The sequence below is a fragment of the Talpa occidentalis genome, unplaced genomic scaffold (assembly GCF_014898055.3).
Source record: "Talpa occidentalis isolate TD23 unplaced genomic scaffold, MPIMG_talOcc4v2.1 talOcc4.16, whole genome shotgun sequence".
Classification (NCBI taxonomy): Eukaryota; Metazoa; Chordata; class Mammalia; order Eulipotyphla; family Talpidae; genus Talpa; species Talpa occidentalis.
This window is the reverse complement of record NW_023601653.1, coordinates 4,736,366-4,764,220: the sequence shown is the minus strand read 5'-3', so window position 1 is coordinate 4,764,220 and position 27,855 is coordinate 4,736,366. Positions and strand designations below refer to the sequence as shown.

The window sequence follows — 27,855 nt, the reverse complement described above, 5'->3', positions numbered from 1 at the left end:
CCGCGCGGGCCGCGGAGCCGCCGCCGCCGCTGCTGCCGCCGCTGCTGAGACCCCGCGGGCGATGGGTGAGTGGACCCCGCGCCCCCGCGCCCCCCGCGCCCCCGCGCCCCCCGCGCCCCCCGCCCCCGCGCCCCGCGCCCCCCGCGCCCCCCGCCCGCGCCCCCGCGCCCCGCCGCGCCCCGGGGGCGGCCCCGCGCCGGCCCCTCCCCACCCCCTCCCCGGCCCGGGCGAAGCCGCAGCCTCCCCCCTCCCCCCCTCCCCTCCCCTCCCCTCCCCTCCCCTCCCCTCCCCTCCCCCCCTCCCCTCCCCTTGCCCTCCCCGCCCCGCCCCGCCCCTCCCCTCCCCGCGCGGCCGGGGCGGCCCCGGCGCGGGGCTCCGCCGGGCTTTGTGCGCGGCCCCACCGGCCTCGGCGGGAGCGGGGCTCGGGCGGGAGGCCTCGGGCCGCCCCCCCCCGACCCGGGCTGCGGCGGCGCGAGGCCCCGGCGCTGTCGGGGTGCCGGGCGGGGCGGGGGGACCCGCTGAGGCGAGTGCAAGGGCACCCCCAGCCCTTTGCGGGGAGGGGGCTCCGGCTCTTCCCGCTGCGCCCCGGGGCGGGCGGGGGAGGGACCCCGCTGCTGCGGGAGGTGCTATAAATACCTGCGAAGAGTGAGTTCTGCGCCCAGAGGTGGGGGTGTGTGTGTCTGTGGGTGCCGGGGCTGGGGTCTGGCCGCCGCGCCGTGCTAGGTCGGGGTGACGCTGCTGGCTCTGAAAGGTGCCCCGAGGAGGGTGTGGGCAGGAACACGACCCCAGGGGGACTCTCCATGGCCCCCCCAGAACGGGCACCCTCAATTCCTTCCCTCCGGGACACCCTGCGTGGATGGGTGAGTTGCGGGCACTGGCCTGGCCCCTGGAGCTACCGAGCCCTGGCCTGGGCCGGTGAGGGTGGGGAGGAGCCGGCCCTGGCCTGCACCTGTGGGAGCCGGAACCGGGGTGCGCCAGGCTGTGTGAGCTGAGGAGGAAGCGCGGGGTCCTAGGAAAGTTTGAAAGAGGGGCTCGCCGGCCCCGGGGCGAGAACTTGCTGGAAGAGAGGGTGACAGGAAGCTGGAAGAGGAGAGGCTGGTGGGGAGGCAGAAAGGGCGAGCCGGCAGGAGCCCGGCGAGCGAGTGGGTGTCCCGAGAGGAAGCCGGGCCGCCTGGCCTGGGAGTGACCGGAGTGAGAAGCGAGGTGTGGAAGGGAGCCAAGGACAAAGCAGGCCAGGTGGCCGCCCCGGGAGCTGGCACTGGCTTTGCGGACAGGGCCCAAGTGATGCTGCCTGGCTCCTCTGCCTCCTTGCGGGGTCTGCTCAGCGCCTGGCAGTAGGGTCACCCAACCCCGCTGGGGAGCCTCCTGCTGCAGGTGCTGGACCACGGCGGCAGCCTGGGTTTTGAGCCTCAGTTTCCACATCTGTTAAGTGGGGAGACTCCCCCGAGGGGCTGTAGAGAGGACGGGATGAGAGAGGGCGCATGCAGGGCCCCTGCACCTGAGAAGCACCCGGGAAGTCGCTGGCTGCTGTGTCAGCACTGGTCCCTGTGAAACGGGGTCACCAGTGCCCTCTGGCAGGCCAGGCCTGCTTCCCTGCTGGTGGTGAGGATCATGTGAGGGTCGGTGCGTGCGGTGTGGGGGGCAGGCTCCAGGAGCAGAGGAGAGAAGCCGTGAGAAGTGGCAGGGGCCAGCGTGCACTGCACAGCCACCTCCTCTTGCCCCGCGGGCACCCCCTCACCTCTTGACCCCCCAGCCATGGCATCATTCTGGGGACACTGCTCTATTCCCCAAGATCAAAGCCTCTTTGTTTCCCATCCTGCATGATGCACCCCTCCTCCCAGCCAGCTCTGGCCCACTACATGGGACCAGGACTCCTTTCCAGAAGTTTCTTCAGACATTCAGGTCAACAAACACCATGTCCTGCTGTGACACACACCAGGCAGAGGAAACAGGCCTTGCGCTGGGGAGGCTGGAATCTAGCTGGGCAGCAGATAGCACTGGGCACCCTTGTAGTTGCCAGGGGGCTAGGGAGAGTCACACTAGTTACTGTGCTGGAGGAAGTTGAAAGCAAGGATTCCAGATCCAGATCCAGGGGCCGACCCATCCTTACTGCCTGACTGTGGGCTGAGCGACTGCTTCCTGGGGGGAGTGGGGGGGACACACTGCCGCCACTTGAGCAGCTTGGTTCGGGGTCGGTGCATGTTCTAGCCCCTGGCAGAACGACTGTCTCCATTCACCCCTGCTCCTCAAAGACCAGGAGCCTGCCCAGTCCACCATTGTCCATGTGCCTGAGCTTCCTCCTCTGCCTGTGAGTCCCCCGGCAGGGCCTGCCTCTATCCGCCGACCGGGCAGGGGGCAGTGGTGGGCAGGCGGCCGGCGCTCTGATGAGCAGTGTTGGTGATTTCCGTGCTGTGACTCTCCCCAGCAGGCTGACCTCAAGCTACCACCAGCTTAACCACCTCACAAAGGGAGCTCTCAAGCCAGCTTCAGCACCCAGGCATTCAGTAGGTGCTTAATAAATGACGGTTGTAAAAAACAAAGAAAGGCCCCAGAGAGTGTCAGTAGATGGACATGGGGAGCTGAGAGGGGGTGGGGGGAGGGGAGGGAGGCGGCCGGGCCAGAGGCCAGCCTGACCGTTGCCCATTTTCCTGGGACTCTGCAGCCCCTGACCTGACCCTCCTCCCAGGGTGCTCTTGACCTTGGCCTGGCCTCAGGGCTCTGCTCAGAAAGGCCCACCTGGACGCCATCATTAGTCAGACTGAGCCCTGCGATGTCCAGTCAGACGCCAAACCTCAGGTCCTGTTCTTTTGCCTACGCTGTTCCTTCTACCCAAGGTCTGTTCCGTCCACCCCTGCCTCTGCCCCTAAACCTCTCCCATCTGCTGCCTCCTCCGAGACGCCATCCACCACCCCAGATGACACAGACCCTTCTCCCGTCTCTGCCGCTGGCCCCTCCTCACACATACCCCCCCACCACTGCTCACCCCCCCACACACTGCGCACCCATGAAAACGTGAACAGCTGCGGGTGGCGTTGCTATGGTAACGCGGTGCCGCTGGGGAAGCTGAGGCACAGGGCAGCGCTGGCCCATCCTTCCCACCCCGCTCGGGCACGCCCGGGCAGGGCAGCCTCAGGAGCGGGCTCTGTGCGCTCACGCCAGCGAGCGAATGAGCGGAAGATTCTTGGCCCAGGGGAGCAGCTGCCCCGCCATCCCCCCTTTTCCACGCAGGCATGGTGGGGGAGCCCACTGCTGCCGGGGACCCCAGCAGGTCGCTCACAGGACCCTGCGCGGAGGGGAAGGACAGGCCCCTCGGGAGCGGGCGAGCGCCCGGCTGCTTTCACCCAGGGCCGCCCTCCGTGGTCTTGAGTGGGGCTGAGGGGCGACCCACGTCTCTGCCCACAATCCCGAAGGTGCGTGGGGTCCCACGTCCCTCCCTGCGCTGCCGAGGTGGAAATTCCCCTGTTGGCTCGCTGCTGTTCGTCTGGCCTATGAAAATAAAGCGGGAACAATAGGAGTTATTCACGCACCCGCACCCGCGCTGCTGGCTGTGCCTTTAGCACTTCTTTAGCTGAAGTCAAAGAAGCGCTGGTTATTTGGTTCCCGCTGAAGTGGGAACCTTCGTCCCCCCAACACCCCCACCCCTGGCCCATACGGCCTGGCTTCCCAGAGCAGAGGCCGCGGCCCTGACGGGCCTGGGGGAGGGTGGCGGGCGACGGTCTCGGGGTTCGGGTGGACAGACCGGCGAGGGATGACTTTCCAGGCCCTTCTCCCCGCCTCGCCTTCCGACCCCCGAGGAGGCGGAGTACCCGGCTGCTACTTAGTCTGCCCTTTGTGGAGACCTACAATGCGCCGGGCGCCCGCCAGGCTCTGGGTGCGTGTCGGCCTGGCGCCGCCTCCTGACCCCCGCGAGGTGGGTGCTCTCTTAACCTCATTTGCCTGTTTTCGCGGCCTGGATCCCGGGCTCGGGCCCCCGACTGGACGGGCTGGTGTAGCTGTGATGGGGCTGCCAGTCTGGGGGCCCGCGGCCACCCAGGGTCCCGCTGTCTTGGACTGCGGGGACCGGTCCCACCTCCAGGCTGCCGTCCTCGTGGCCGGGGAGCCACTGCCCCCTCCTGTGGCCCCGGGGCCTCTGCAAGGCCCGCTCAGTCTCACCTGGCCAGCCTGGGGACCGCACCTGGGTCGCAGGCCCCACCCACCCTGCCCCGTCCGCATGGCCTGTGAGAGGGAGGGCTGGACACCTGCCTTATAAATGCCGCCCTGGGAAGGCAGAGGCCGCGGGCCCCAGGACGCACTGCCAGACCCCTGGAGTCCAGGCTGCCCCTTCCCAGCCCCCGGCCCTGTTCTCCCCTGCTGCGCCCGCCCCACCCAGCTCTGCACACTCTGCTGCGCCCTCCCTGCTGGCCTGGGCGCCCCAGCTTGCTTAACACTCTAGCCAGAGCCCTCGGACTGGCCTCCTGCCCCCCGTGAATCTGGTGAGTGAAGGACGCTGGCCGAGGAGGGGGCCGGGAGCCGCCGAGGACAGGCAGGGGACGGGCACACAGGCACGCGCGGGGCCTGGCACCGAGCCTGACACAAGAAGGCGTTTGATAAAAATGTCTTAAATATTTGTTGGCTGGTGGCTGTGAGCTTGGTGGGTGCGTGCCTGTTCTGGAAAGAACGCCGACAGGCCGGCGGAGGCGCAAGGTTGGGAGGCACCTTCCCGCCCAGCGCTGGGCGGCGAATGTCAGTGGCCGGCGTTGATGGTCTCGGCTCGTGTGTAGGGCACTGATGTGAGCGGGGTGCTGGCTGCTCGCTCGTGATTTCACGCCAGGGCCTCCGGAGCCTGAGCAGCGGGGCCCAGCCCTCTGAGCTTTGCTGTGTGGAAGCTGCGTCCTGGAGGGGAGGGAGCTGGCTAGGGTGACACTGCAGGACTAGGGTGACACTGCAGGATGGGGCTCCGGAAGCTGTGGGGGTTGGGGGGCGGCACCCTGCAGTTTGCAGAGCCCTCTTGCACACTTGTGGCTTGGCTGCTTCTCCGCCTGCGCCCACACCCCAGGGCCAGAGGCCCGCGTCCTCGGGTCCAGTGTCTGTGAGGGCGGTGTCCGGAGGCTGCCTCTGCCCAGGCCCCAGGAGACTAGTCGGTGTTTGGGAGCCCACTTGGTCGGTGGCAGCAGAGTCAGGCCTGAGTTCAGGTCCTGGTGCCAGGCAGGACCCCGTCAGGTCCTCAGAGCGGCCGGCACAGTCTTCTGTCCTGAAGCAGAGGCCCAGAGTGTGGGGACCGCTCCCAGGCCACGAGGTGGGAGCAGCGGCTGGGAAGGTCAGGGGGCCCCGCAGAGCGGGTGCTGCTGTACGTGGTTGGTTTCCCAGCAAGGGGAGGCCTGGTCCACAGGGCACACCCCGCCCCAGGGGTGTCTGGGATCAGGTTTCCTTGGGCCACAGGTTCCGGGTCCAGGCCTGTCCCTGCCGCGGGAAATGTTTGGAGCACGGGCTGGTGGCCACCACTCGTGCCCACCACTGGGTGAGTGAGTGAGGTGCTGCCTCCGGGCGCGTGGGAGGGTGTGGGGGGGGCACGTACCAGCACCCCCACCCCAGCTGGAGAGCCAGGTGCAGGTTTCCTCTCAGGCCTTGTGGGCGCTGTCCCTTGTCCGAACGCCCGGCCCCTCCTCTCCTGGCCGGTGCCAGCTCGGGCTCTCGGACCCCCAGGAGGCCATGCCTGACCTCACCCTGAGGGCCAGGCTGGTTCCTGTGGCCAGAGCCGGGCTGTGGCCGTGGGGTGAGAGCTGTGCGGCAGGCAGGCCTGTGGAGAGCTTTGTTACAGGGCAGGGTCCATTGTGGAGTGGAGAGTGGGAACTGGGTCCCGAGGACGTAGGGTGGTCGCCAGCGCTGGCAGTGGGGCTTGCTCTGCTGCTCCTGGGGTGGCGAAGGCTCAGGATGGAAAGTAAGGGGAACACCAAAGGGCCTCCTGGCGCGGCTCCTGGAAGCCACTGTAAGGTGTAGCCCAGCCCTGGTGCCTGTCACCTCACCCAGAGAGGGCTGGGCTGGGGGGCCACGAGGCCAGTGGACACAGCCGTTTTAGAGGGAACATTGAGGCCCGGGGTGCCCGGGACTGACCCGAGCATTGCGGAGAGTGGCCAAGAGCATCTCAGTGGGGTGTGGCGGAGAGCTGCACCCCATCTCCTGTCCCAGGGCAGGTCTGGGTGTGGCCAGGAAGGAAAGCCCCCAGGGCCCTGGTCCTCTGGTGTGGAGGACAAAGTTCCCCGGAGAAAGTGCAGGTTGCCCGACAGCTGGCAGGACGCTCGCGTGCACAGAGCATCCAGTACAAAGGTGCGTAGGGTGGGGGTCTGTGGACTCGGGCCCGCATGCTGGTGGTGGAGACAGGATGGTGGGCGGTGCCGGCCTGCTGCTTTCACTGTGCTTGTCAGATTTCCTAGAATGTATGAGTAACCTTTATAACCAGAAAAGTGAAGGTCTTTTTTTTTATTTTTTTATTTATTTTTTGAAGATTGATTTATGCATACAAGAACTGGGGTACAGGCCAGAGATGCATATAAGAACTGGGGTACAGGCCAGAGGTGCGGGGGGTGAGAGGATTCACCAGAGACAGAGTGGGGAGCAGAACAGGCAGACTGACTGAAATACACTGCTGAGGGGAGCAGGGGTGAGGCAGGAGAGGTCTGCCGCACCACGTGGGTAGCTCCTGGCCAGGGGTTGAACTGACGTTGCAGTGGCTGGTGACAGCTTAACCTCTTGCGCCACCAGGGAGGTCCCTGAAGTTCTGTTTTAAAGGAGGAGTTAACAAAGGTGCGGGCCTCCCTGGTGGCGCAGCGGTTGAGCGCTGGGCTGCGAGGCTGCCCACAGCCTCTGCAGCGCCGGTTTGTTCCCCGGCGAGGGTCCCACAAAAACAAAACAAAACAAAACAAAAAAAACACAAAGGTGCCCTGAGTGCAGCTAGCCCCCATTTGTTTGATTCTGGGGTTACCGTTTATGGGCAGCCCCTAGACCATCAGGTGTGGGGTCTCACTGGCATGGGGCATCCCCCCAGAGCAGTGCACCAACAGCTTGCCTTTCTCTCTTTCCGGAAATTAGGTCCGTGAGGCTCTGGGCCTGGGGGTGCTGCGGCTCGAGAATCCCACCCGAACACCTCTGTCCTCCTTCCTGTGGGGCTTCGGGGCCTTCCGTCCTTCTCCCCCGTGCACCCCACGTTCCGGCCGTGGGTGCTTGCTCCCTTCCTCGGGCCTTTGTCCGCCTGGCCCTTCCCTCCACCCTCTCTGCTGCCCCCAGGGAGGAGGTTTTCTTCTCCGCGTCCTGCGGCTGGGTGTGGTCGCCACCGTGGGCTGCTTCCCTGCTGGTTCCGGCCTCCAGGACTTCCTGGGCCTCCTAAATGTGGGTCGAGCTCGGTCTGTGGTACCGGAGCTGGTGGTCTTGCCCGGGCTGGGGCGGGGACTGGGTCTGTCTCCCCACTGCCCCTGCCTGTCCCTGGCACAGGGCTCACTCGCTCACTCCTCTGGCTGTGGTTCACCCAGGCCTGGCACTGCTGACTTCGGGGTGACCGCGTCTTTGTGGGCACGCTCTGCGCATGCCACGCACGCACAGTGCCAGCTTCTGCGTCGTGTGTGACCGTGCATCCCCTGCGCCGTGTGCCCAGGGTAATTCGCCAGCACCTGGGGAAGCCTCAGCAATGGGCCATCGAGCGCCCACCAAAGAGGAACTAGGCCGGGCCTCAAAGAGGAGAGACTCTGCCCTTGGTGGTGCAGGTGGCTGGGGCTGGGCCTGCAGGGGTGGAGGTGGGGTGGGTGTTCCTGCTTGGCCACCGCTGTGCTCTGGGCGCCCCCCGGCCCCCCCACCCCGGCCCTGGGGGCACAGCTGGGCCCCCTTTGCTGGCCTTGGTTCTGAAGCGCCCAGAGGCTGTTGGGCCAGAGCATGGGCAGGGGCTGGGGCCCGGGCTGCAGGAGCACAGTGCCCCGTAGAGGAAGCCTGCAGGCTGGAGAGCACAGAAAACAGAACCCACGGGCGGCCAGGAGCCCACGCTGTGGTACTTCCCAAAGTGGACTTGGGGACCGGGATCCCAAACACGTGTCCAGCAAGCAGATCCCCTCCGTTTGAGCCAGAGAGGCTGGAACCAGGTCTCAGATAGGGGGCGTGGGGCAGCAGACCTGGAACCTGGAACACAGGCTGACCCGAGCTGGGAGGTCAAGGCCACGCCCACCGTGGTCAAGGGGGAAACTGAGGTCCTGAGGGGTTCAGGAGGCCTTGGGCCATGGTGAGCAGCAGAAGGGACACAGTAGCCTCCGCTGAGCCAGGCCTGAGTGACAGCCCTCCCTGAAGCCGTCTGATGCCTTCCCAGCCCTGGTTTCCTCATCCTGAAATGGGCTTGTGGGGGTGGGGTGGGGTGGGGTGGGGCACGGCGCCTAGGAAGGGGGCTGCTTTGGTGCCAGGGCCTCCCAGGGGGCTAGAGGCATTGCTGAGACCAGATCCTCGGCCACCAGATCCTGGAAAGATCTTGCTCGTGGCGACAATTGTCTGCTGCTGTTTGATTTTCTTCTTCCCCGAAGTCGGTGTGCCGAGCGCCCGCAGGCCTGCTTCGGGGTGCTGGGATCCTCTCTGCACGGGCTAAGGGATCCATGGGGCCTGGCGGGCCCTGGTGTTGGGTGAGGGCCGACTGCGCGTCCCAGTGGTGACAGCCAGGTCCTGACCTGAGGGTGCTGCAGCCGCATGCAGGCAGGTGGGCAGAGTAACTGGGGAGGGAAGAGAAAAAAGGCCCATTGTTCCCGGTTCGCTGGGGCTCGCCAGGTGCCCAGAGCCCGCTCCGCGCAGGACGTCGACCGCGCTGGGGTCCCCGGGTCCCGGCGTGCGGCGTGTGGCGGTGGAAGAGTCCCTGAGAGTCCATGTGCAGAGCGACGAGACGCCTCGAGGGGCTCCAGCGGCATCTCGTTTTTATTTAGAATCAGACGGAAAATAAAAAGATCAAAGAGGCAAGCAGGCAAGCGGGGAGCGCCCAAGTGTGGGGGGCACCCGGAACCAGCTGGACCCCGCCAGGGCAAGTCCGCGTGTTTATGCCGCTCGGGCTGTCGGGCCTGCGGCTGTCTCTGTGGAGACCCTCGCCCGGGACGGCTGCCCCGCGAGCCTGCGTGTCAGCGTCCCCCGTGCTGCGCGCCGCGAGGCGCAGGTGGTCAGAGCAAAGGGCGGTCACGGCAAGGACACCGAGCAGTTGAGGCTCACGGTAGTCCAAGCTCCACATGCGGGCTCTGGGCCGGGGGCAGCCTCATCACCCCAGGGGCCCTGCAGGGGCCCCGGGTCTCCCCTTTACGTCTCAGCGAACAGGCCCAAGAGGGCAGGGGTCTTGCCTGGGGTCCCAGCGCTGCGGGTGGCAGAGCCAGGGTCCTAGCCATTGCTCCCTCACGGCGGCTGGTCAAGCGCCTACTGTGCGCAGGGTGGGGCTGGGCAGTGACGGCACAGTGAGCCGCGCTGGCGAGGGGGCCCCCACCCCGGGAAAGGTCCTCGTTTCACTTTCTGCTTTCTCCCTGCCCGCCCCTCCTCCCGGCAGCGGCCACCCTATCGCTGAGGGGTGGACTCCCGTGCCCTGTCCGCCGCTGCCTCAGTGAGGGGAGCCGTGGAAACCATGGAGGACCCATCTTGTTGGGGTAGGTCGAGCCCAGGGTGGCAGGACTCGGACCCTCGCCACTTTCCCGCGCCCAGGGCGGCCGTGTGCGTGTGTTGGCGGGGAGGGGGGTATTCGCTCGACAACCCGAGGCTGACTTCTCTTTTTCGTCAGGCTCCGTGCTGGGGCTGGGGACCGTTTGTGTGTGTCGGCGGGGAGGGGATGAGTCATTCAACAACCCGACGCTGACTTCTCTTTTTCGTCAGGCTCTGTGCTGGGGCTGGGGCCGGGGGGGGGGGGTCTGGCGGCACAGGACCGGGTGAGATGAGGGCCCGGGGAGCTGGCCTGGCGTCTTTCTGCAGCCTGAGGCCAGGGAGGCCTGGAGGAAATGCAGTCCAGCCCCAGGCTCCAGAGCCAGGTGTGGGCATGGGAGGGTGCTGTAAGATCACACAGCAACTTGGAGTCTCCGAGCAGACGTGGACTTTATCCTGAGGGCAGGGGTTCCGAGCTGAGAGGGGAGGTGTTGGGTCTGGCTTTTGCTTGGCTCTCAGGGACCAGGCTGCGAGCCCGGTGGGACGGCACCTCCCGCCAGGTGAGCGTTGATGTGGCGCAGCCCTTGTGGGATGGTGGCCTGGGGGAGGTGGGGCGCGGCGTGCGGCGGGAGAGTGTGGGTCCCAGCCCCCTGTGTGGGCAGCTGGGGCACGTCCCTGGGCACCGGGGCCCAGAGGAGGAATGTCCAGAATGCCTGGAGCTGCTGGAGCGAGCCCGGGCGCCAGGCTCTGGTCGCGGGTCGTCAGCTCAGGTTGTTGGGCCTGCTGTCAGAGTGAGCGCTCTGCGCCTTGTAGTGCCGCGGAATGTTCCGGGCAGGATGGGGCCTGACCTGGCGAGGCTTGAAAGCCCAGGCCCTTGCCCTCTCTGCAGCCTGACCTGGCTCCTAGTAAGTCTGCTCCTCTTCTTCCCTCACCCCGCAGGCTCTTGGGAGTCTGAGTGCACAGGTGTCCCCTCCACCTGCAGCCCTGTACACAGGTGCCTGTGGGGGCACCACTTGCACTCGCTGCCTGGGTGTGCAGGGGGGATGTGTGCTGCACACTGTGCTGGGCAACCCACCCGGGGCTGGGCACCTCACTAGGTACGTGTGTATCAGCACCCTGTGCTTGGGGACATCCCTACCCGGTGCCTGGACACCCCACTTTGTGCCTGGACACCCTCACCTGGTGCATGGGCACCCCCACCCTGTGCCTGGGCACTACCCACCTCCCCAGGGTGCATGGGGACACCCCCCTCCTTCCCGGGGTGTGCCTCAGGGAACAAAGCCTCACCAGGTTTAGCTGGATTGCCTCCCCACCTCACCCTGTGTGAGAGAGGGCCCCCTAAGGACAAGGAGGGGTGGGGTGCCCCCTCCCTTCCCCCACCCTCAGGCCTTCTGGGCTGGAGCTGAGCCTCTGCAGTGAAGTGGCCTTTTGTACATTGTCTCTGGATGAGGCTGGCAGGAGGGGCTGGCACTGCCGGGCTGCCTCCGGGCCAGCAGGGGCTTCCTCCGGGCCACCGCAGAGTGGAGAAGGTCCAGGCCTGCTGCCATGCCCCCAAGCAGACGATACTTGTCCCTGGAGCCTGTGGCTCTTCCCGGAAGGCTCCCGTCGTGGTTGCTCCGCAGCTGTTGATGGGGAGCCTGCTGCAGGCCAGGCCTGGTCCTGGGGGTGGGGCACCCATGATGGTGGCCGGGCGAGCCACTGCCACCTGATCTGAGGGTGACATTCTGAGCAAACAGGGTGGGGTGGGGAGACTGCGCTTCATGTAAACAGGAAGTCAGATGGCTTCCGTGGGGGGGGGGGCGCGCCGCGAGGCGCTCTACCTGGCTGGTTGTCCCCAGAGGAGGCGCCGGCCCATGCAGGGCTGAGGGAAGGGCCTTCTGGACAGAGGGAACAGCTGTGCGAGGGCTCAGAGGCTGGCAAGCCCTGGGCCGGAAGGGGCTGAGACTGGAGCCGGCCGGAGAGGAAGTCAGCCAGGACAGGGTCAAGGACCAGCCGGGCCCAGGTCTGTGGGCGAGGAGTTGGGTTTCATTCACTCTGAGCGTGGCCAGGCCGGAGGTCACAGGCAGTTTGAGCAGGGGGTGCGACCTGATGGGGACTTTGCAGCGACAGAGTTTGTGGTGCCCAGTGCCAAGTGAAAATGCGGGGCCCCTTGTTCAAAAGTTAAGAACTTCAAGGCGGGTAGGAGGCAGGAGGTGGGGGGAGGGGGGAGGGGAGACAGGCCAGGCCCCTGGAGCATCTTGGGGGGAGGTGCCTGTAGCCCTGCAGAGCCCCAGCAAGCACGTGGTGGGGCCGTGCATGTGCGTGCGTCTGAGGTGTGGGCTGTGGGGGGTGGCGTGTCTCCCCTGGCAGGGGTGTGTGTGTGTGTGTGTGTGGGGTGTGTGTGGAGGAGGGCTCAGAGGACAGGTTCATGTCAAGACTTTCTGGCTGGTCCCTGTTTAATCCTCAGCGGTGAGGGGCTGGGATGTCACACTGCAGACAGGGTGAGGCGACCTCTCCGGGATCACCAAGGGGAACAGGACTCGACTGTCTCCCTGAGCCAGATGCCAGGGAACCGCTGCCCCACCTGGAGCTGCCCGCCCAGCCCTGAGTGATGGGGCTGGGGCGAGACCCTCTCTGAAGGCAGGAGGTGCTCCGTGTGGGGGCGGGTGGGGGGGCAGTCCTGCTCTCTTCCCAGGAGCGCCCAGAAGGCAGGGTCTTACCTTCTTCTTTTTTCATCTTCACCTTCTTCTTCATCTTCTTCTACGCCTTCTTCATCTTCTCCTTCTTCTTCTTCTTCGCCTTCTTTTTCTTCTTTGCCTTCAAAGCACCCTTTGGCAGATGTGGAACCAAGCCAGGAGGCCTGGCCTTTCTTCCATGCGGGGCCAGGTGGCTTCCTGGGCCCTGGGGGGTGCCGGCTGCAGGGTCTCAGTGGGGACTTAGCCCCAGGGCCTCGCAGGTGCACGGGCGCAAGCGGTGCGCTGCCTGGACTGGGATTGGATGTTTGTTGGAAAGCTGGCAGCAGGCCCGTGTTTAGGAATTGGAAGAAACTGCTTCTTCCTCTGATCAGAGGTCTGTTAATAATTGATCGTCTGCCCATTTAGATTTTAAGGGCTCCTGCAGCCTGGCCTGCTGCTCGGCCTGTCCTGGCCACCCCCTTGCCCTTCCTCTCGCCCCTACCCAGCCCTGCCCCTCAGGCCCAGGGAACCCTGCAGAGGTGACAGTGGCCCTTGGGAGTATCCCCAAGCCGGGCAGCCTCTCACCTGTCCTCTCTGGGGTCTTCAGCAAACCCGGCAGGGGGGTCGTCCCATCTGACAGGAGGGAACACTGAGGCCCTCAGTGCAGCGGGCCCCTGCCCGGGGTCCACAGACTTCCATTTCCTGGGTGACCTGCTGCAGACAGGGGCTCGTGCTCACAGCCTGCGGACGGGCAGGCAGGTGGACATGTGGGTAGTTTCTCTCCAAGCTGCCGGTGGGGGGGGGCCTGAATGGGCTGGGGTTGAAGGTGGCCCCCAGGGGAGACAAGTCTAAGCAGGGGTGTGAAGGCAGGAGGAGTATCTTGGAGGGCGTTGAGACCCCTAATACGGCCCTGCCCCACTCCCAGCACCATGCAGCTCCGCTCCCTACCCCAGCCTCTGATTCTGTCTTCGCATCCTCAGGAGGGGCCCCAGAGGTGCTGCAGACACCGGGGGTGAATGGCTGACCCTGCTAATGCTGGGCTCAGGCAGAGGGCCGGGTGTTACAGTGGACGTGGGGTCTCCTCTTGGCTAGTTTCTCATCCGTGACCAACCACACAGTCTGGCCTCTTCTCCCACTCACAGAGAGGCCCCTCACGGGCACCCCACCTAGCAGGAGGATAGCGTGTTCAGGGGCTCACCCCCTGCCCCGCCCTCCACTTGGTTTTCCATGGCGGGTCCCGCTGTGGAGAGTTTTCTGCTGAACGCTTCTGTGTGTTCCCTCCCTGCCCCACTGAGCAGCCTGGGAGTCGGGCAGTTCACATTCCGCCCGGAGAGGGTGCACCAGGTGCTAGAAGACCCTCTCCTGTGAGATGGGAACCCTGGGTGGCCCCCAGCACCTCGGACACAGGAGTGACTCCGGTAGGGGGCTGCCTGGGTCCCCTCATTTACAAGGTGGGCGCAGGCCCAGAGGTGGGCCCATCTGACAGGGGAGGGGTGGAGCTGGGCACCGGGCCCGGAGAAGGGCTGAGCTGGCTCCAGGTGGAGCCAAGGTCGCCCCAACCTGGCCACCCGCGCTCAGCCTTGGGGTGGGGTGTGGGTAGGCCGCAGGGAGTTAACAACAGCCATCAAGCCATAAAAGCCTGCCACACACCCAGGACAGGGCAGAGAGGCTGGGCTCGCCCCCTGAGTACCTGAGGCAGGTGTTGGGTCAGGTGAGTGGAGGGTCCTGAGTGGGGCTGGGCAGGACAGATAGAGGCCAGAGTGGCGGCGGGGTGGGGGGTGCGGCACGCGTAGCCCCTTACAGGGTGCCCAGGCTGGTGTGGATGCTCTGAGCGGCATCCTCCGTCGTGGCGATAAGCACTGGTGTGAGGATAAAGTCAGAGGCGAGCTGAGCACGGCTCACCGGCCAGAGGGGCCTCGTGTTCCCCCTTCATGGTTCCAGGCCATGGGGCAGCTGCTGGCACGAGGGTTTGGGTGTCCCCACATGGCCAGGTCTGGCTGGTCGGTGAGCAGAAACCCCCGAGGGGTGGGTGCAGTCGGGGGGACCCTTCCTTGCTCTCCGGGTCAGGGCTGGGGGGCGATGCGCAGGAGGGGCCGGCAGCTGCGGAGAGGGCGAGGACAAGGAGGGCGATGCGGGTGGACGGGGCAGCCCTGGGCAGCGGCCGGCCAGGCAGGGCAGGAGCCAGGTGCCATGAGGAGCCTCCTGAAGTCCAGGAGCCTTCTCAGAAGCCAGGCTTCCAGAATCCTCTGAGCCTCTCACTGCGAGCCTGTTTCTACGTGCTGAGGCCCTGCGCCGGCGCCTGTGCGGGTCGTGTGCCCACTGCGGCGGGCGGTCGTGGCACGGGCTGCTTTTTGGCTCCCGGTTCCTCTCAGGAGCTCTGGGCTTTAGGAGACGTGATTTCAAAGTCACTGCACCCAGGCTCGCGGGCAGCCATGGGGGGGCGGGGGGCGCCCGCCAGCGCAGAGGGGGAGGGAGTTCCGGGCTGCGCAAGGGGCGCTCGTCCCTGCCAGAGCCCGGGAGGCGCGTGGCCTCGGGCTCCTGGGAGCTGGGGTGGGGGCGGCGAGACCCCTTAGCTTGGGGTAAGGCTGAAGGCAGCAGCTGAGATCTTGCCCCCGAAATCCTGAGTGAGGACTGTCAGGGTGGGGGTCCCGGCGGGTGGCCGCGAGTCAGGCAGATCCCGGCCACTCGGCCAACGCCAGCTGCCACAGGGCTGCAACGCTGGAGATGCCGCGTCCTGCGGGGAATGTTCTGGGCCAGGACAGGGTGCTCAGCAGTCCCTGCAGTGTGGGGACTTTCTTGCCAGCTCCAGGGCGCCCACCAGCCTCACCCCCACCCCTGCTCTGGCTGTGCCTGTGCCCGTCACACAGGACCCTGCTCTCCCCGCCGCCGGGGCACTGGCCCCACCCTGCGCGGTGGCTCTTTCTTCACCTCGGGTCTCAACTGAAATGTTCCCTTATCTGGAGGTCCTCCCTGATCCCCGCTATCTCTGCTCCCTGATGTTCTAATTTATACGCTGACCTCTTGCCGGGGCTGAGTCCAAGGCCAGCCTGCTCCCCACTCACCCCAGGGCAGGGAAGATGCACCAGCCACGGATTTGGGACTTTGGTCCTCACATATCTCCCGCTCTCTGTCCCCCCAGGGCAGGGAAGCCTCTCCAGGTTGCATCGGGCAAGTTGGTGACGCTGTGGCCCTGCCCAAGGAGACAGTCTGACGCGGGGTGCCGGCTCCCCGAGCCCCAGAGCCGCCTTAGCACTCGCCCTGGCCTGTTCTCCAGCGCCCACTGGACAAGGGGCTGCCCGTGCTGGGCGGGACCCGGGAGCAGTCGCAGTTTGGGACAGATGGGCTAGAGCCCGCTGGTGGGGCTGGGGAGACAGCTTGGCGCCCCAGTCATGCCCTGGCGTGAGGATTTGTGCCTGTGTTTAAGTCCCATGGGCCCACAGCTGCCCGCCCTTCCCGCCGCCGCCCTGCAGCCCCTGCACCCCCACCCGGCCCTCTCCCCGCTCCATCTAAGCCGCTGAGGGGACTCAGCAAGTCACCGGTGCAGCTGTCCCCTCGGTCCCTGTGCTGGCCTCTGCATTCTGGGCTGTGAGCTTGGGGTCCTCCTGAGACCTGCCTCCCAACCCCCTGCCAGGCGCCTGGCCGTGCCTACTGACCCAGGTCACCGGGCTCCTCCCCGCCCAGCGGGCTTGGGGGTGGAGGTTCGCATGGAGGAGGCCCCCACCAGCACCCAGGCCTCTCCCAGCTGGCAGGTGGAAACCTGAGTTCTCTTTGCCCTCCTGGGTCTCGGCGCCCTTCTCCGTGGGGTGAGGATGGGTTCACACTTGGGGTCCTCAGACTTTTTAAAAGTATGGCATGCCTCGTTTTATTGCACGTCTGTACGATGGAAGGTGCCGCCACCCCTGCGGGGAGCGGTGTATGGGCACCGCTGCCTGCTTGGCCTCCTCTGGGCCACGGCTGGCGAATTTCTCGCAGCGTTCTGGGCGCTCAGAGCCCTTTGATTTCCCTGTTGTCATTGTTTGGGGCTTGGGAACCATGCCCACGGGAGATGGTGAGCTTAGGAGACAAGGTTCCATGTGTCTGAACTGCCCCCCCACCTGCCAGGCCCCTCCCTGTTGCTCCCCGGGGCCTGGAGCTGACTCTCTGGAGGGGCGGGTTAACTCTCATTTGGACTGAAAACTAAAAGTGATGACGCCTAGTGAGGAAGGCTCGTCAGAAGGCGCAAGGGTCGCGGAGCGAGTATGTAAACTGTAAGCACCACATGCTTTATTGGCGACACCCACTCTGGGGAAGCCCACCCAGGTGGCCGGCTTCCCCACTCGAGACAGGTCGCCAGCGGTGAACGGGATGTGAGTGTGACGCATTCTTGAGGGAAATTAAAAATGTTTTCCAGCAAACACAGGATAAGAGAGCGACCGGCCACCGCATTTTCTGAGCGGCAGGACTGAGAGAGGCGAGGGAGCTGCGGAGGTCGGGAGCAGCGAGTTTGGCTCTCGTGGTTTCGGGAGAGGTGCCAGCGGGCGGAGGAGCTGCGGGAGTTCTCTAGAAGGTCTGGCTCGGAGCAGGGTGAAGGTGGCTGCACCCGACGCCAGATTTCCCACGTAGACCAAACAGGATCCCACCAGAAGTCACGTCTAGTCATTTGGAAGTCGCTGCCTGGCTTCAGAGAACAAGCTGCCTCTCGTTCATGGAGCTGGAGACTAAGCTGAACCTCGTGCTCATTCACCATTCTGAAAACTCTGGAGCCCTTAAGAATTATGCAAAATCTGCTCTGCCTGGGCCTCTACCTGGAACCCCAGAGCTGGGTGACGGCACGTCTGTTTGCAATTTGCTGTGTTGGATTTTTAAGCTCAGTGCTGAGACCTCCAGCTCAGGAGTGAAGATTCCTTTCCAGATGTGACGGGTCGTCATCGATGGTGTCCCCAGCCACCCGGGAGCTCCGGCGGAGATGACTGGAGACCATGCTGCTGCGTGCCCGCTAGTGCCCGCTAGCACCACACCCAGCCCGCAGCCGCGGGCCATTGCAACTTACGGGACTCACGATAGAAGACAGACATTTTGTAAGGCGATGGCTGCCGTAGATAACAATTCCTTTCAGGGACCTGGGCAGAATAAACAGAAAACCTTCTGGAAGGAATTCACCACCCTACATGCCACAAAGAGCATACACGGCCCGTGGGAGGAGGTCAAGAGACCCACCCTGGCCGCCATTTGGAAGTGGTTGGTCCTGGTGCTCCAGGCGGTCTTGGGGCTCGAGACTTGGGCGGGGAAGGTTGCTGGAGGAGACGGAGGAGACGCACTAGGGCCGGATTGGAAGTGGAGCTGGAGGTGGCTGCCCCCTGGGGACCAAACCCTGACAAGAGGAGTTGTTTCTCACGGCTGAACCAAGAATGTGGTTTCCTGGGAAGGAATCTGCTCCTGGAGAAGATGCCGTGACTGCCGTCGCAGGGAAAAGAGAGGGTCTGGCGTGTGCCTCGGACTTGGCGGGTGAGGCAGCGGCAGGGCTTCAGGGGGCGGACTCCGATTCCGAAAGTTCTCCTGCGGTAAAATCGGTCCAACAGCATCAGATGCTCCGAGAACTCTTTCACGACGGGAAAGGCCAATCAACGTGGCAGATTCCATGTTGTCTTATTTCAGGAACTTGACGCAGCCACCCCGGCCTTCAAGCCCACCCTGACCCGCCAGCAGCCGCCGCACCGAGGCGCGCCCTCCCCGGCACCCCTCAGTGCACCGATGCCCCCGGGAGGGTTAGCCTTTTTTTTTTTTTTTTTTAGCAATAAACGATTTATTCTGTAAGGTGTGTGCAGTGCCACCCAACCCAGTGCTGGTGCTAACCTGTAGACTGCAGGGATGTGCCCTGGCAACCAGCCACACCTCCTGTTCCTGCAGCGCTCGCAGCTCCCTGGAGCCGAGCCCGCGCTACCTCCAAAGCGTGCCTGCGAAGTGGCTCTGAAAACCAAGTCGTGGTTTCGGAATGCCAGTCCGTAAAATTGAAAAGCTGAGAGGCGCTCCTTGATGGCTTGGGGGGCAGGTGGTGCCGGGAATGCTATGTCTCCCCTCCCTCCTTCCTCCACCTCACCCTCTGGTCTCATCCTCCAGGCACCCTGGTGGGGGTTCCCCAGGGCCTGGTCTGGGAACAGCTGTTCCCGGAGCCCGCGGCGCCTTCCGCGGGGAACCCCTCGATCTCCGCGTCTAGCTCCTCCGCTCCTCCCCAGAGCTGCCTGGTTGGCGTCGCTGCGCCCCCCTCGGGTTCCACCATCTCTCTGCTCCTGTGACAGGTGCTCACCACATGCCCCCATGTTGTTCCAGACACGCGTGCCAGTGCCCCCTCTGCCAGGCGCCATTCCGGGCACTTGAAACGTGAACTCCTCCCCACGGCCCTGTGGTGTGGACGCCAATATGTCCCCATCTTACTCATGAGGAAGCTGCGGGTTTGCACAGGTGAGCAGAGGATGCACTAAGTGTTGCTTTGCCTCCTCCTCGAGCCTCAGTTTCCCCATCTGTAAAGTGGGAATAAGAATCCCTGACTCCTGGGTGGTTGTGAATGCATGTTAAGCCCCGGGCACACACGTAGGCATGTGACGGGCAGTGACCGGCCTTGTCAATGTGAATAAGGCCAGGGGACGGAGGCCAGGGCCCCAGCAGCCGTGACCGCTGCTGGACGGCAGGCGCACAGCCGCCCTACTGACAGGGCCTGAGGGTGGCAGGCCACCCAGCCCCCAGAGCTGCCCCATGAACAGTCTGGAATGGCAGATGTGTTCTGTGTCTCCTCTGCCTCTGGCCTCTGGGGACCGGACCTTGAGGTCCTGGGTGGGCAGTGAGCAGTGGGGGAGAGGAGGAGGCCCCAGGGAGCCAAGGTGGCTCTCGGCCTTGGAACCAACTTTCTCTGGCAGCTGGCGGGGGCTGGGGTCAGGTAGACCTGGCAGGGATTTGGTGGGAGGAGAGCAGGCCAGGGACACAAGAGTTGCTTCTGGAATGGGGGCGGGTGGGGTTCACGCTGGGAAGGGCTCCTGGGAATGCGTGTTGGAACTGGGGCCCCCACCCAGGAGCTGAGCCAGCAGGGTGGGCTCCAGATCCTTGTGCCCGCAAAGGTGGGTAGTTCTGGTGTCCTGGGCACCCTGTCCAGCTCATCCAAGCCTCTCCCTGGGGAGTCCCAGGGGTGCAGACTTCCTGGAGGGCTTTGTACACCAGACCCTGCTTTGGCTTGGGGAGTCTCGGTCTCCATTGGTCTCATTCCCACAAGGCCTGTGTGGCTGAGCCAGGCATTTAGTCTCCCAGAGCCCCTTTGCTCAGCTTCAAAGTGGAGACACGTGCCTCCCTCCCAGGTGGGCCTGAGTCGAGCCGATGCCCCCCGGCCCTTCCAGCAGCAGCGCCTGGCACTCAGCAAGGCCTCGCCAAGTGTCCGCAGAGCGCCGAGGCCCTGCGTGTGGAGTGGGAGCTGTGGGTGGGATCTGCACGGAAGCGGCGAACAAAACAAGGCGAAGAAACAAGCCCATGTCCGTGCCCCTCCCTCTCACCCTCTGTGGCCGCTGCCATCTCCTTGCAAGGCCGTGGAATCTCCCGTTGGAAGGGCCCTTATTTGGTCTAGATTCCAGGTGGTCTCTGTCTTCTGATCCCTGAGATGCTGACTTTCAGCCCCAAGAAGCTTCCAGAAGCAGTAATGGAAGCTCCAGGGAGGCTGATGTAGCCAACACAGGGAAGAATTTCTGGCAGCCCAAAGGGCTTGGAATGGGCAGCACTAAGAATGGGACAAGCAGAGACCAGATGGGCGCTTGGCAGGAACGCTGGCCTGGGGGGAAGGGTTGGGCAGAATTCTTGAACGCCGGCCTCTCAGATGCAGGAGCAGGTGCTGCACCCAGCACCGTGGTCCCGGTTGGCCTGGTTCTGGCCTCGTGTCCTGGGAGCCAGAGAAATGAGTTGTGGGTGGCAGGCGCCCGCCAGCGGTAAGCAGCCCTTGGCTGGCCTGGTTCTTCAGCCGAGCCGGCCCAGGAACAAGACCTGGTGTGTTCAGTGAGGTCATCTGGCAGGAAGCCAAGCGGGAAGAGAGAAATGGGCATTTTTACAGCATCTGCCACGTGCCCAGCTTCCTGCAGGATGCGCTGACACCAGGCCCATCCAGGACCCCCAGGGCTACCTGGAGGGTGACTTCCGTCTAGATGCCAGAAGACTAAGGCTCAGAGAGGCCAAGTAACTGTGTCCGGAGACACAGCTTGTAAGTTACAGGGTTGCGATTCAAACGGAGTCCTCCTGACTTTCAGTAACGGTGAAGCCGGGGCTTACTGAGTACCCGCTGCGTGGTAACTGGTCCTCTGCGGGAATTAACGCTCCTACAACAGCTCCACGGACAGGGAATGTTGTTTTTCCATTTTACAGAGAAGGGAGGGGCGCCAAGCCACAGACATGTGAAGTCACTTGTTGGGGTCAGAAGTGTGTTCAAATCCCACTGTCATGACAAGCCCCGTGTCTCAGGAGCTGCTGGGCATGGCAGAGTTGGCTGCCAAGATGTCCCTCTGGCCTTCTTCTCGGAGCCCTGGGGTTGAGGGGCAGGACCGGGGTGGGGTGGAAGGCGAGCCCAGGGAAGCTTCCCAAGGGTGTCCGGAGCACCTGCTAGGTGGCAGGACAGTTGACACAGCCCACAGCTGGCCCCTTCTCCCAGGTGGGGAAGCAGTACCCCATGGCTGTCCCGGCGCTGAGGACGCCAGGCATCAGGTGTCGTGAGGCAGACAGTGGAGGGGCCAGAGGGTGGTGGGCAGGGGAAGAACCCGTTAGGGCACGAGCTGTTCAGCCATGAAGGAGGTTGGTGAGGGGCCAGGGTGAGACCAACCAGGGGCACCCCCCGGCCAAGCTAGGACCCTGGTCAGTGCAGGCGATCTCAGGACCACGGAGAGCTCTACGGGAGCCGTGTCACCCTGGCGACAGCTGCCAGGGTCAGGGTGTGTGTACCGGGAGGCTGCTCCCCGCCTGCTCTGCAGCCCTGTGGGCCCAGCCTGCAGTATCTGGAACATGCATCTTCTCTCTGGCCAGGAACCCTCCGGAACAGCCTGAGCCCCCACCCTAAGGTGATGGCTGGGTCCTTGGGCTTGGGCTCACCTGCTTCCCTTCCAGACCCCATCAGCCTTCCAGCCAGCCGAGGAAAGAAGGCCCAGGGAAGAGAAGGGAGAAGTGGGAAGAGAGGCAAGGGAAAACATCTGCCCAGCTGGAACCTTCTGGGGTTTGGCCACGGCCAGGAGTGAGCACAGGGCGAAGTGGCCCAGGGGGGCTGTCCAGCCCCCATCTTGGGTCACAGTCAGCTGCAGTCTCCATGCCTGTGAGTACCCGGCTGCCAGGAAGCACCTGCCCATCCCCCTCACACAGGCTGCAGACCCAGGCCCCAGGGCCAGCACGCAACTCAGAGTATGTAGGGGTGAGAGTCCTTCTAGGGAGACTCTCAGAGGCTCCCCTTTACCTGGAGCACCTGAAATGGGGTGCTATTTCCCATCCCAACCTGCAGCAGGGTCAGGATTTGCCCTGACTCTATTTGTGGAACCCCCAACCGCTCCTTGCTGCTCTGAGACACACAGCAACTATGAGGGCCCAACCTCTGCCAGGGGCTCAGCTTTGCTCCGGCTGCACCCCTACTCTCTGCCAACCTGGGGAACAGCAATAGTGATAAGGAGAGGGCCTCCCTGGTGGCGCAAGGGGTTAAGTCTCAGCACTAATGAAGCTGTCCGCAGCCACTGCAGCGCGAGTTCAATCCCCAGCCAGAGAGCAACCCACATGGCGCGGCAGACCTCTCCTGTCTCCGCTGCTCCCCTCAGCAGTGTGATTCAGTCAGTCTGCCTGTTCTGTTCCCCGCTGTCTCTGGTGAATCTTCTCAACCCTCACACCTCTGGCCTGTATCCCAAGTCTTGTATGCATAAATAAATAAATCTTAAAAAAAATAGTGATAAGAAGAGCAAAAGCGCATTGGGCACTTTCCATGTGCTAGGCGCTGTGGGGTGACTGCTGAACCTTCCTTATCTAGATAAGAAAGCGGGTTGCCCAGGGCCACCCAAATAAGAAATGGCAGGGCCAGTTGAGGAGGTCAGGGCAATACAGGGGCGCTTCTTGAACCCTGCTGCATCCCTCCCCTTCCTAGTTGCTCCCAGTCTAAGTGGGGAGACGGACATCGGGGGAGATGAGCCCCAGGTGGCGAGCGCTGGAACGTCTGATTTGCGGTCTTATTTGAACTGAGCAAGGCAGGACTAGGACATCCATTTAGGGAGGGAGGAGCCGAGGTTCAGAGGATAATGACCTTGAGGCTCAAGTTCACAGTGACCTCTTGAACCCAGAAGACTGTTCAGTGCCGCCTGGGGCGGCCAGGAAGGGGGCTGGAGAGCGGTCTGGGCTCCGGCCACAGGCAGAGCTGCTTCCCTCCCGTGGAAACCACATGGCCAGCTGTGCCCATGGTGGCAGGCCCCGTGTGGTCTAGCCTTCCTGCTTCCTTCTGCCTGGGACATTCCTCCTGCAGACCGGCCCTAGCCTCCCAGCAGGGGCAGCGTGTTCAGGAGCAGCGGCTCGTGTCTGTCTCGCGGGTGGCTGCTCGGTAGCGCTTGGTGACAGAGGCAGAGCAACGCAGGGTGGCCCACAGCCTGCTGCCTCAGCTGTCAGGAGGGAGGGAGCGGCGTTCCCTCAGAACCTAGTCCGAGTCCGACTCGGCCACCTTCTTAATGTCTTTGTGAGTCTTGCTTCCCCCTCTCTATGGGTTGTAAGGAGAGTTCCAAGGCCCTCGCGGGATGGTTGAAAGGCTTCACTGAGGCCTTGGGTGCCAATGCTGTTTGTTCACTGTTCCCTCTTGTATGCCACTCCATCAAACGCTGTATCTGAAGCACTCACCAAGACAGATGAAGATAAGATAAAAAGGCATCAGACCAAGAAGAGCTGAAACACTACAAGCAGCCATGAATGAAGGTGTCCCCCAAATGTGGCCTCGAGGTACTGACTTGCTCCAGGCCAACCACGGTGTGCATTTAAAGCCCCCCAGGGCCCTTGGTGAAAGGGAGGCCTGCCCAGCTCCATGAATCCCTGTAGCAAGCCCGGCCAGAGCCTCATCAAGACACCCAGAGGCCCCTGTGAGTCGGGGCGCTCCCAGGCTCTGCAGTCTTACCTCCAAAAGGCCCAGCTGGCGGGTGTAACCAGATCCTGAAAACCAGTCTGTTTGGGCAGTCAAGGGGCAGCTGGGGCAGTGTGACCTGCGGGGGCCACAGGAGCCCCTTCATGCCACGCAGGCATTCCCACCTCCCTGACACTTTGCCAAGCCCTTTGTTTGCTGCTGGCCTGGCCCTGCCTGCCACGGCTTATGGGCCGGTTCAGCCCCATCAGAGCTGGAATTGGGTGTGCTTACCCCCACCGCCTCCCCACCCCTCCCAAGGCGGGCCCAAGTGGGGGAAAAATAGTTGAACAGAAGGATCGGGGCTGCCTTGCCAACTCCCGAAACCCCTTGGGTGGGTCACTCTGGGGCCAGTGCTGCTTTACCCATGGCCCTTGCTTTCACCGGCCTCACGCTCTGCCCCTCCGCTCACCCTGCTGGCTGGTCTGCCTGGTCTTGCTCTGCTGGCACCGGCTGGGGTCTGCAGCAGAGAGGAGCCTGGAAGACCTGCTGCAAATGTGGGGTAGGAGCAGCCCCTCCTCCTGCCCACCCCCTCTGTCCTGGAACAGGTCCCATTTGAGGAGTCATGTCTCCACCTGGGTTGTCCTGCCCACTGCTGCAGCCAGCCATGCCAGCCACCGTGAGCAGTTCTGGAGGCAGGCATGCAAGCCAGAGGAGGTGGGATGCCCTGGACCAGACAGCAGGACCTGGCTGGTGGGAAGGGCAACCCCCACTGTTCCCTCACTAGCTTGTTAGGACTTGGGGGAGTAGGCACCCAGGTGCCCACCCCAGCTTTGGAACCCAGCAGACCCCTGAAGCCCCCTTGGTCCTGGTTTCTGCCTCTATAAACTGACAGTACTGGCCCTACAGTGTGCTTGCAGCCAGCACTTCAGGTGCCACACTTGATGAGCAGGTGGCTCAGACACTGGAGCAGTCCAGGCTCCCACCGTGAAAGGATCCAGGGTTAGGGGGCACCCACCATACCCCATACCTCTGTGCCCATCTCAGAGATGTAGACATGGAGGTCCCGAGTGGTGAGGGGCCTGGCTGGAGGCCACAGCAGTCTGAAGCCAAGCCTGTGTCTCTCCACTCTGTCCTGCTGTTCTCAGAGCTAGGAAGTGACAGGGAAAGAAGTAAGGAGAAGCCACAGAAAAGAATGCGTTAAGGGAAGGAATGTTCTAGATGGAAGGGCAGCCCCCACCCACAGGGATCGACAGAGAGGAAATGGAAACACCAGATACCAAAGGCAGGATCCTGTCCCCGCCCCTCTGGTGACAGGGTAAGGTCCCCAGCCAGTCAGTGGTCACACCTGGCCAAGTGGGCATCGAGGCCTATCCCCCAGCAGGGCTCGGGGATGAATGGGCTGTGAGGGTACCTTCGGGAGCGCCCCGCTGCCCGGGTGCATTGCTGAAACAGTCTGTGGGGGTAAAGCAAGCGCCTGCCCGTTGGGCTTCCGACCTGTGACAGAGACACAGGGGTGATGGAGACAGAGCCTCGCTGTGCCGGACCAGGCGGGTGCGGGGACCTCTGGGCCATCTTGGCGACTTCTCTGACAAGCTACAAATACCGTGAAATAGAAAGTCTATTGAAGTTGTAAAAAAAAAAGACAAAACTCTCCCTTCCCCAGCCATACGCTAACTGATCATTTAAACTGCGTCACTAGAGAATGGGTACGTCCGTGAACAGAGGGCGACTGGCTCACAGGACCCAGGAAATGTTATGTGAGGTTTCAAAGGAAAATGTAGATTTCTACTGATACTGAAATTTATCATTGACTGGGGAGAACAACTTGATTGCACTAGTGTCCAATGTGATCATGTTTATGAAAAATATGAAACTGAGAGCAGAAGACCTGCATATCCCACCAGCCGCCTACCTCCACCAGGTCCAACTGCTTATGCCTGGAGATGGGTCTAGCACAGGGGTGAGGCGGGGCGGGGGGGCTGGGTTGGGTTTACTTAATCTTTTTCTTTGAGTATGTTAGAGTTACTGTGTCCCCTTAAGACGTGCACGTTATTTTTTTTTTCAGTGACAAGGTATTAAAAGGAATTTTGTCCACAAAAAGGCAGCCTGCTCCCCCTCCCTCGGGCCTGTGTGTGCCCCCCCCCCCCAAGCTTGGCTCTGCAGGATTGAGCTTTCTCCAGGAAGTATTTTGCTCCTGCAGCAAAGCCCAGCCCTGCAGCTGACAGCCTGGGTGGGTCCCCAGGTGGAGGAGCAGGCCGCACCGGGTGTGGGGACCTGGTGGTCTTCGATGGGAAGGGCCCCAGGGAGCAGGGGCTAAGTCCTGGGCAGGCAGGGAGGTTTCTTCATGCTGGGGTGTCCGGGGGTTCCTGATATGGGGACTTGGACTTCCGCACTTGGCTCCTGGGAAGGAACTTGGCACGGAGGCACTGACCAGGATATTCACAAAGTCCTCCTGGGCGTCCGCGGCCAGGTCTGCAGTCCCCTGACCCGTGTGCTCTCTCCCTCTGTCCTGCAGGATGAAGATGAGACGCTACAAGCTCTTCCTCCTGTTCTGTATGGCTGGGCTGTGCCTCATCTCCTTCCTGCATTTCTTTAAGACCTTGTCCTATGTCACCTTCCCCCGAGAACTGGCCTCCCTCAGCCCTAACCTCGTGTCCAGCTTCTTCTGGAACAATGCCCCCGTCACGCCCCAGGCCAGCCAGGAGCCGGGCGGCCCGGACCTGCTGCGCACCCCCCTCTACTCCGACTCGCCCCTGCTGCAGCCGCTGTCGCCCAGCAAGGCCGCGGAGGAGCTCCACCGCATGGACTTCGTGCTGCCCGAGGACACCACCGAGTACTTCGTCCGCACCAAGGCCGGGGGCGTCTGCTTCAAGCCCGGCACCAAGATGCTGGAGAAGCCCCCGTCGGGGCGGCCCGAGGAGAAGGCGGAGGGGCGGCGGGCGCCGCGGCCCGGCCTCCGGGGCGGCGCCCGCTGACCACCCGGGAGCGCGCGGGCGGGCGCGGCGCGCGGCGCAAGTGGGTGGAGTGCGTGTGCCTGCCGGGCTGGCACGGGCCGAGCTGCGGCGTGCCCACCGTGGTGCAGTACTCCAACCTGCCCACCAAGGAGCGCCTGGTGCCGCGCGAGGTGCCGCGGCGCGTCATCAACGCCATCAACATCAACCACGAGTTCGACCTGCTGGACGTGCGCTTCCACGAGCTGGGCGACGTGGTGGACGCCTTCGTGGTGTGCGAGTCCAACTTCACGGCCTACGGGGAGCCGCGGCCGCTCAAGTTCCGGGAGATGCTGACGAACGGCACCTTCGAGTACATCCGCCACAAGGTGCTCTACGTCTTCCTCGACCACTTCCCGCTGGGCGGCCGGCAGGACGGCTGGATCGCCGACGACTACCTGCGCACTTTTCTGACGCAGGACGGCGTGTCGCGCCTGCGCAACCTGCGCCCCGATGACGTCTTCATCATCGACGACGCCGACGAGATCCCCGCGCGCGACGGCGTGCTCTTCCTCAAGCTCTACGACGGCTGGACGGAGCCCTTCGCCTTCCACATGCGCAAGTCGCTGTACGGCTTCTTCTGGAAGCAGCCGGGCACGCTGGAGGTGGTGTCGGGCTGCACGGTGGACATGCTGCAGACGGTGTACGGGCTGGACGGCATCCGCCTGCGCCGCCGCCAGTACTACACCATGCCCAACTTCCGCCAGTACGAGAACCGCACCGGCCACATCCTGGTGCAGTGGTCGCTGGGCAGCCCCCTGCACTTCGCCGGCTGGCACTGCTCCTGGTGCTTCACGCCCGAGGGCATCTACTTCAAGCTGGTGTCGGCCCAGAACGGCGACTTCCCGCGCTGGGGGGACTACGAGGACAAGCGCGACCTCAATTACATCCGCAGCCTGATCCGCACGGGGGGCTGGTTCGACGGCACCCAGCAGGAGTACCCGCCGGCCGACCCCACCGAGCACATGTACGCCCCGAAGTACCTGCTCAAGAACTACGACCAGTTCCGCTACCTGCTGGACAACCCCTACCGGGAGCCCAAGGGCCCCGACGGGAGGGCGCCCGCCAGGAGCAAGGCCGACGCGGTGGAAGGCTAAGGCTGCGTGGCCGGGGCCGTGGCAGGGTGGAGGGTGGCCGCGCCCGTCGGGATACCTTCCTGCCTCCTTCGGCCCCCTGGGTGGTTCTTAAGAGGGCAGGGAGGGGCGGGGCGGGGTGGGGGAGCCTTCCCTGCCTCAGCCCTTGTGCATCAGGGGTCAGGCCTGTGAGCTTGAAAAGTGCCCTCTTCGGGACTGGAGAGGGGAACTCGGCCCTTCCCCGCAGCGGGAGTGTTGTGGCGGGGAGGTGCCCACGGAGATTGCATGATGGCCGAGGGGTGGCAGGGGCAGCCAGGGGGGGATGGGAGCCTGTGGGCCGCCCCAGGGCGGCAGTGTGGGATAAGCCCCTGGTTGGTCCCAGCACTCTGGGCCTGCAGTGGGAATGGGGGGTGCCAAGAGGCCCCCGGGCTCTGTAAATAGTTGCATTTGGGTTCAGGAGA

At 63.9% G+C, this 27,855-nt stretch overlaps 2 protein-coding genes across 6 annotated transcripts; one reads left to right on the top strand and one right to left on the bottom strand.

The window, feature by feature from the left end:
- The first annotated feature begins 28 nt into the window (after positions 1–28).
- On the top strand, positions 29–27,507 carry MGAT3 (beta-1,4-mannosyl-glycoprotein 4-beta-N-acetylglucosaminyltransferase). Its single transcript, XM_054696029.1, is given in 3 exon segments — positions 29–65; positions 25,847–26,265; positions 26,268–27,507. Coding segments are annotated over 2 exon segments (1,569 nt in total). The 5' UTR covers positions 29–65; position 25,847; the 3' UTR covers positions 27,419–27,507.
- LOC119247245 (uncharacterized) lies at positions 22,434–26,253 on the bottom strand. 5 transcript variants are annotated; one of them, XM_037513531.2, is made up of 6 exons: positions 25,593–26,253; positions 24,743–24,924; positions 24,359–24,478; positions 23,801–23,848; positions 23,386–23,470; positions 22,434–23,109 (listed from the first exon to the last, which is right to left on the bottom strand). In XM_037513531.2, exons 2-6 carry the CDS (start codon positions 24,901–24,903, stop codon positions 23,089–23,091), a joined length of 435 nt encoding a protein of 144 aa, XP_037369428.1. In that variant the 5' UTR covers positions 24,904–24,924; positions 25,593–26,253; the 3' UTR covers positions 22,434–23,088. The 5 variants fall into 5 exon arrangements, 3 of the variants coding, with proteins under 3 accessions (XP_037369428.1, XP_037369427.1, XP_037369426.1); XM_037513530.2 differs by having other exon boundaries at positions 22,434–23,101; positions 25,593–26,252; XR_008552120.1 differs by having other exon boundaries at positions 22,434–23,470; positions 23,801–24,478; positions 25,763–26,253.
- Positions 27,508–27,855: the final 348 nt, after the last annotated feature.

Excerpts from the sequence above, each read along its gene's own strand:
- LOC119247245 (XM_037513529.1), bottom strand. The coding sequence starts at position 24,903 with ATGGCCCAGAGGTCCCCGCACCCGCCTGGTCCGGCACAGCGAGGCTCT. Across the intron at positions 23,849-24,358 it reads TCTCTGAGATGGGCACAGAG|ACCCCAGCCGGTGCCAGCAG; the intron begins GTATGGGGTATG and ends TCTCTGCTGCAG. Across the intron at positions 23,471-23,800 it reads CAGGCAGACCAGCCAGCAGG|GTCACACTGCCCCAGCTGCC; the intron begins GTGAGCGGAGGG and ends TGGCCCCCGCAG.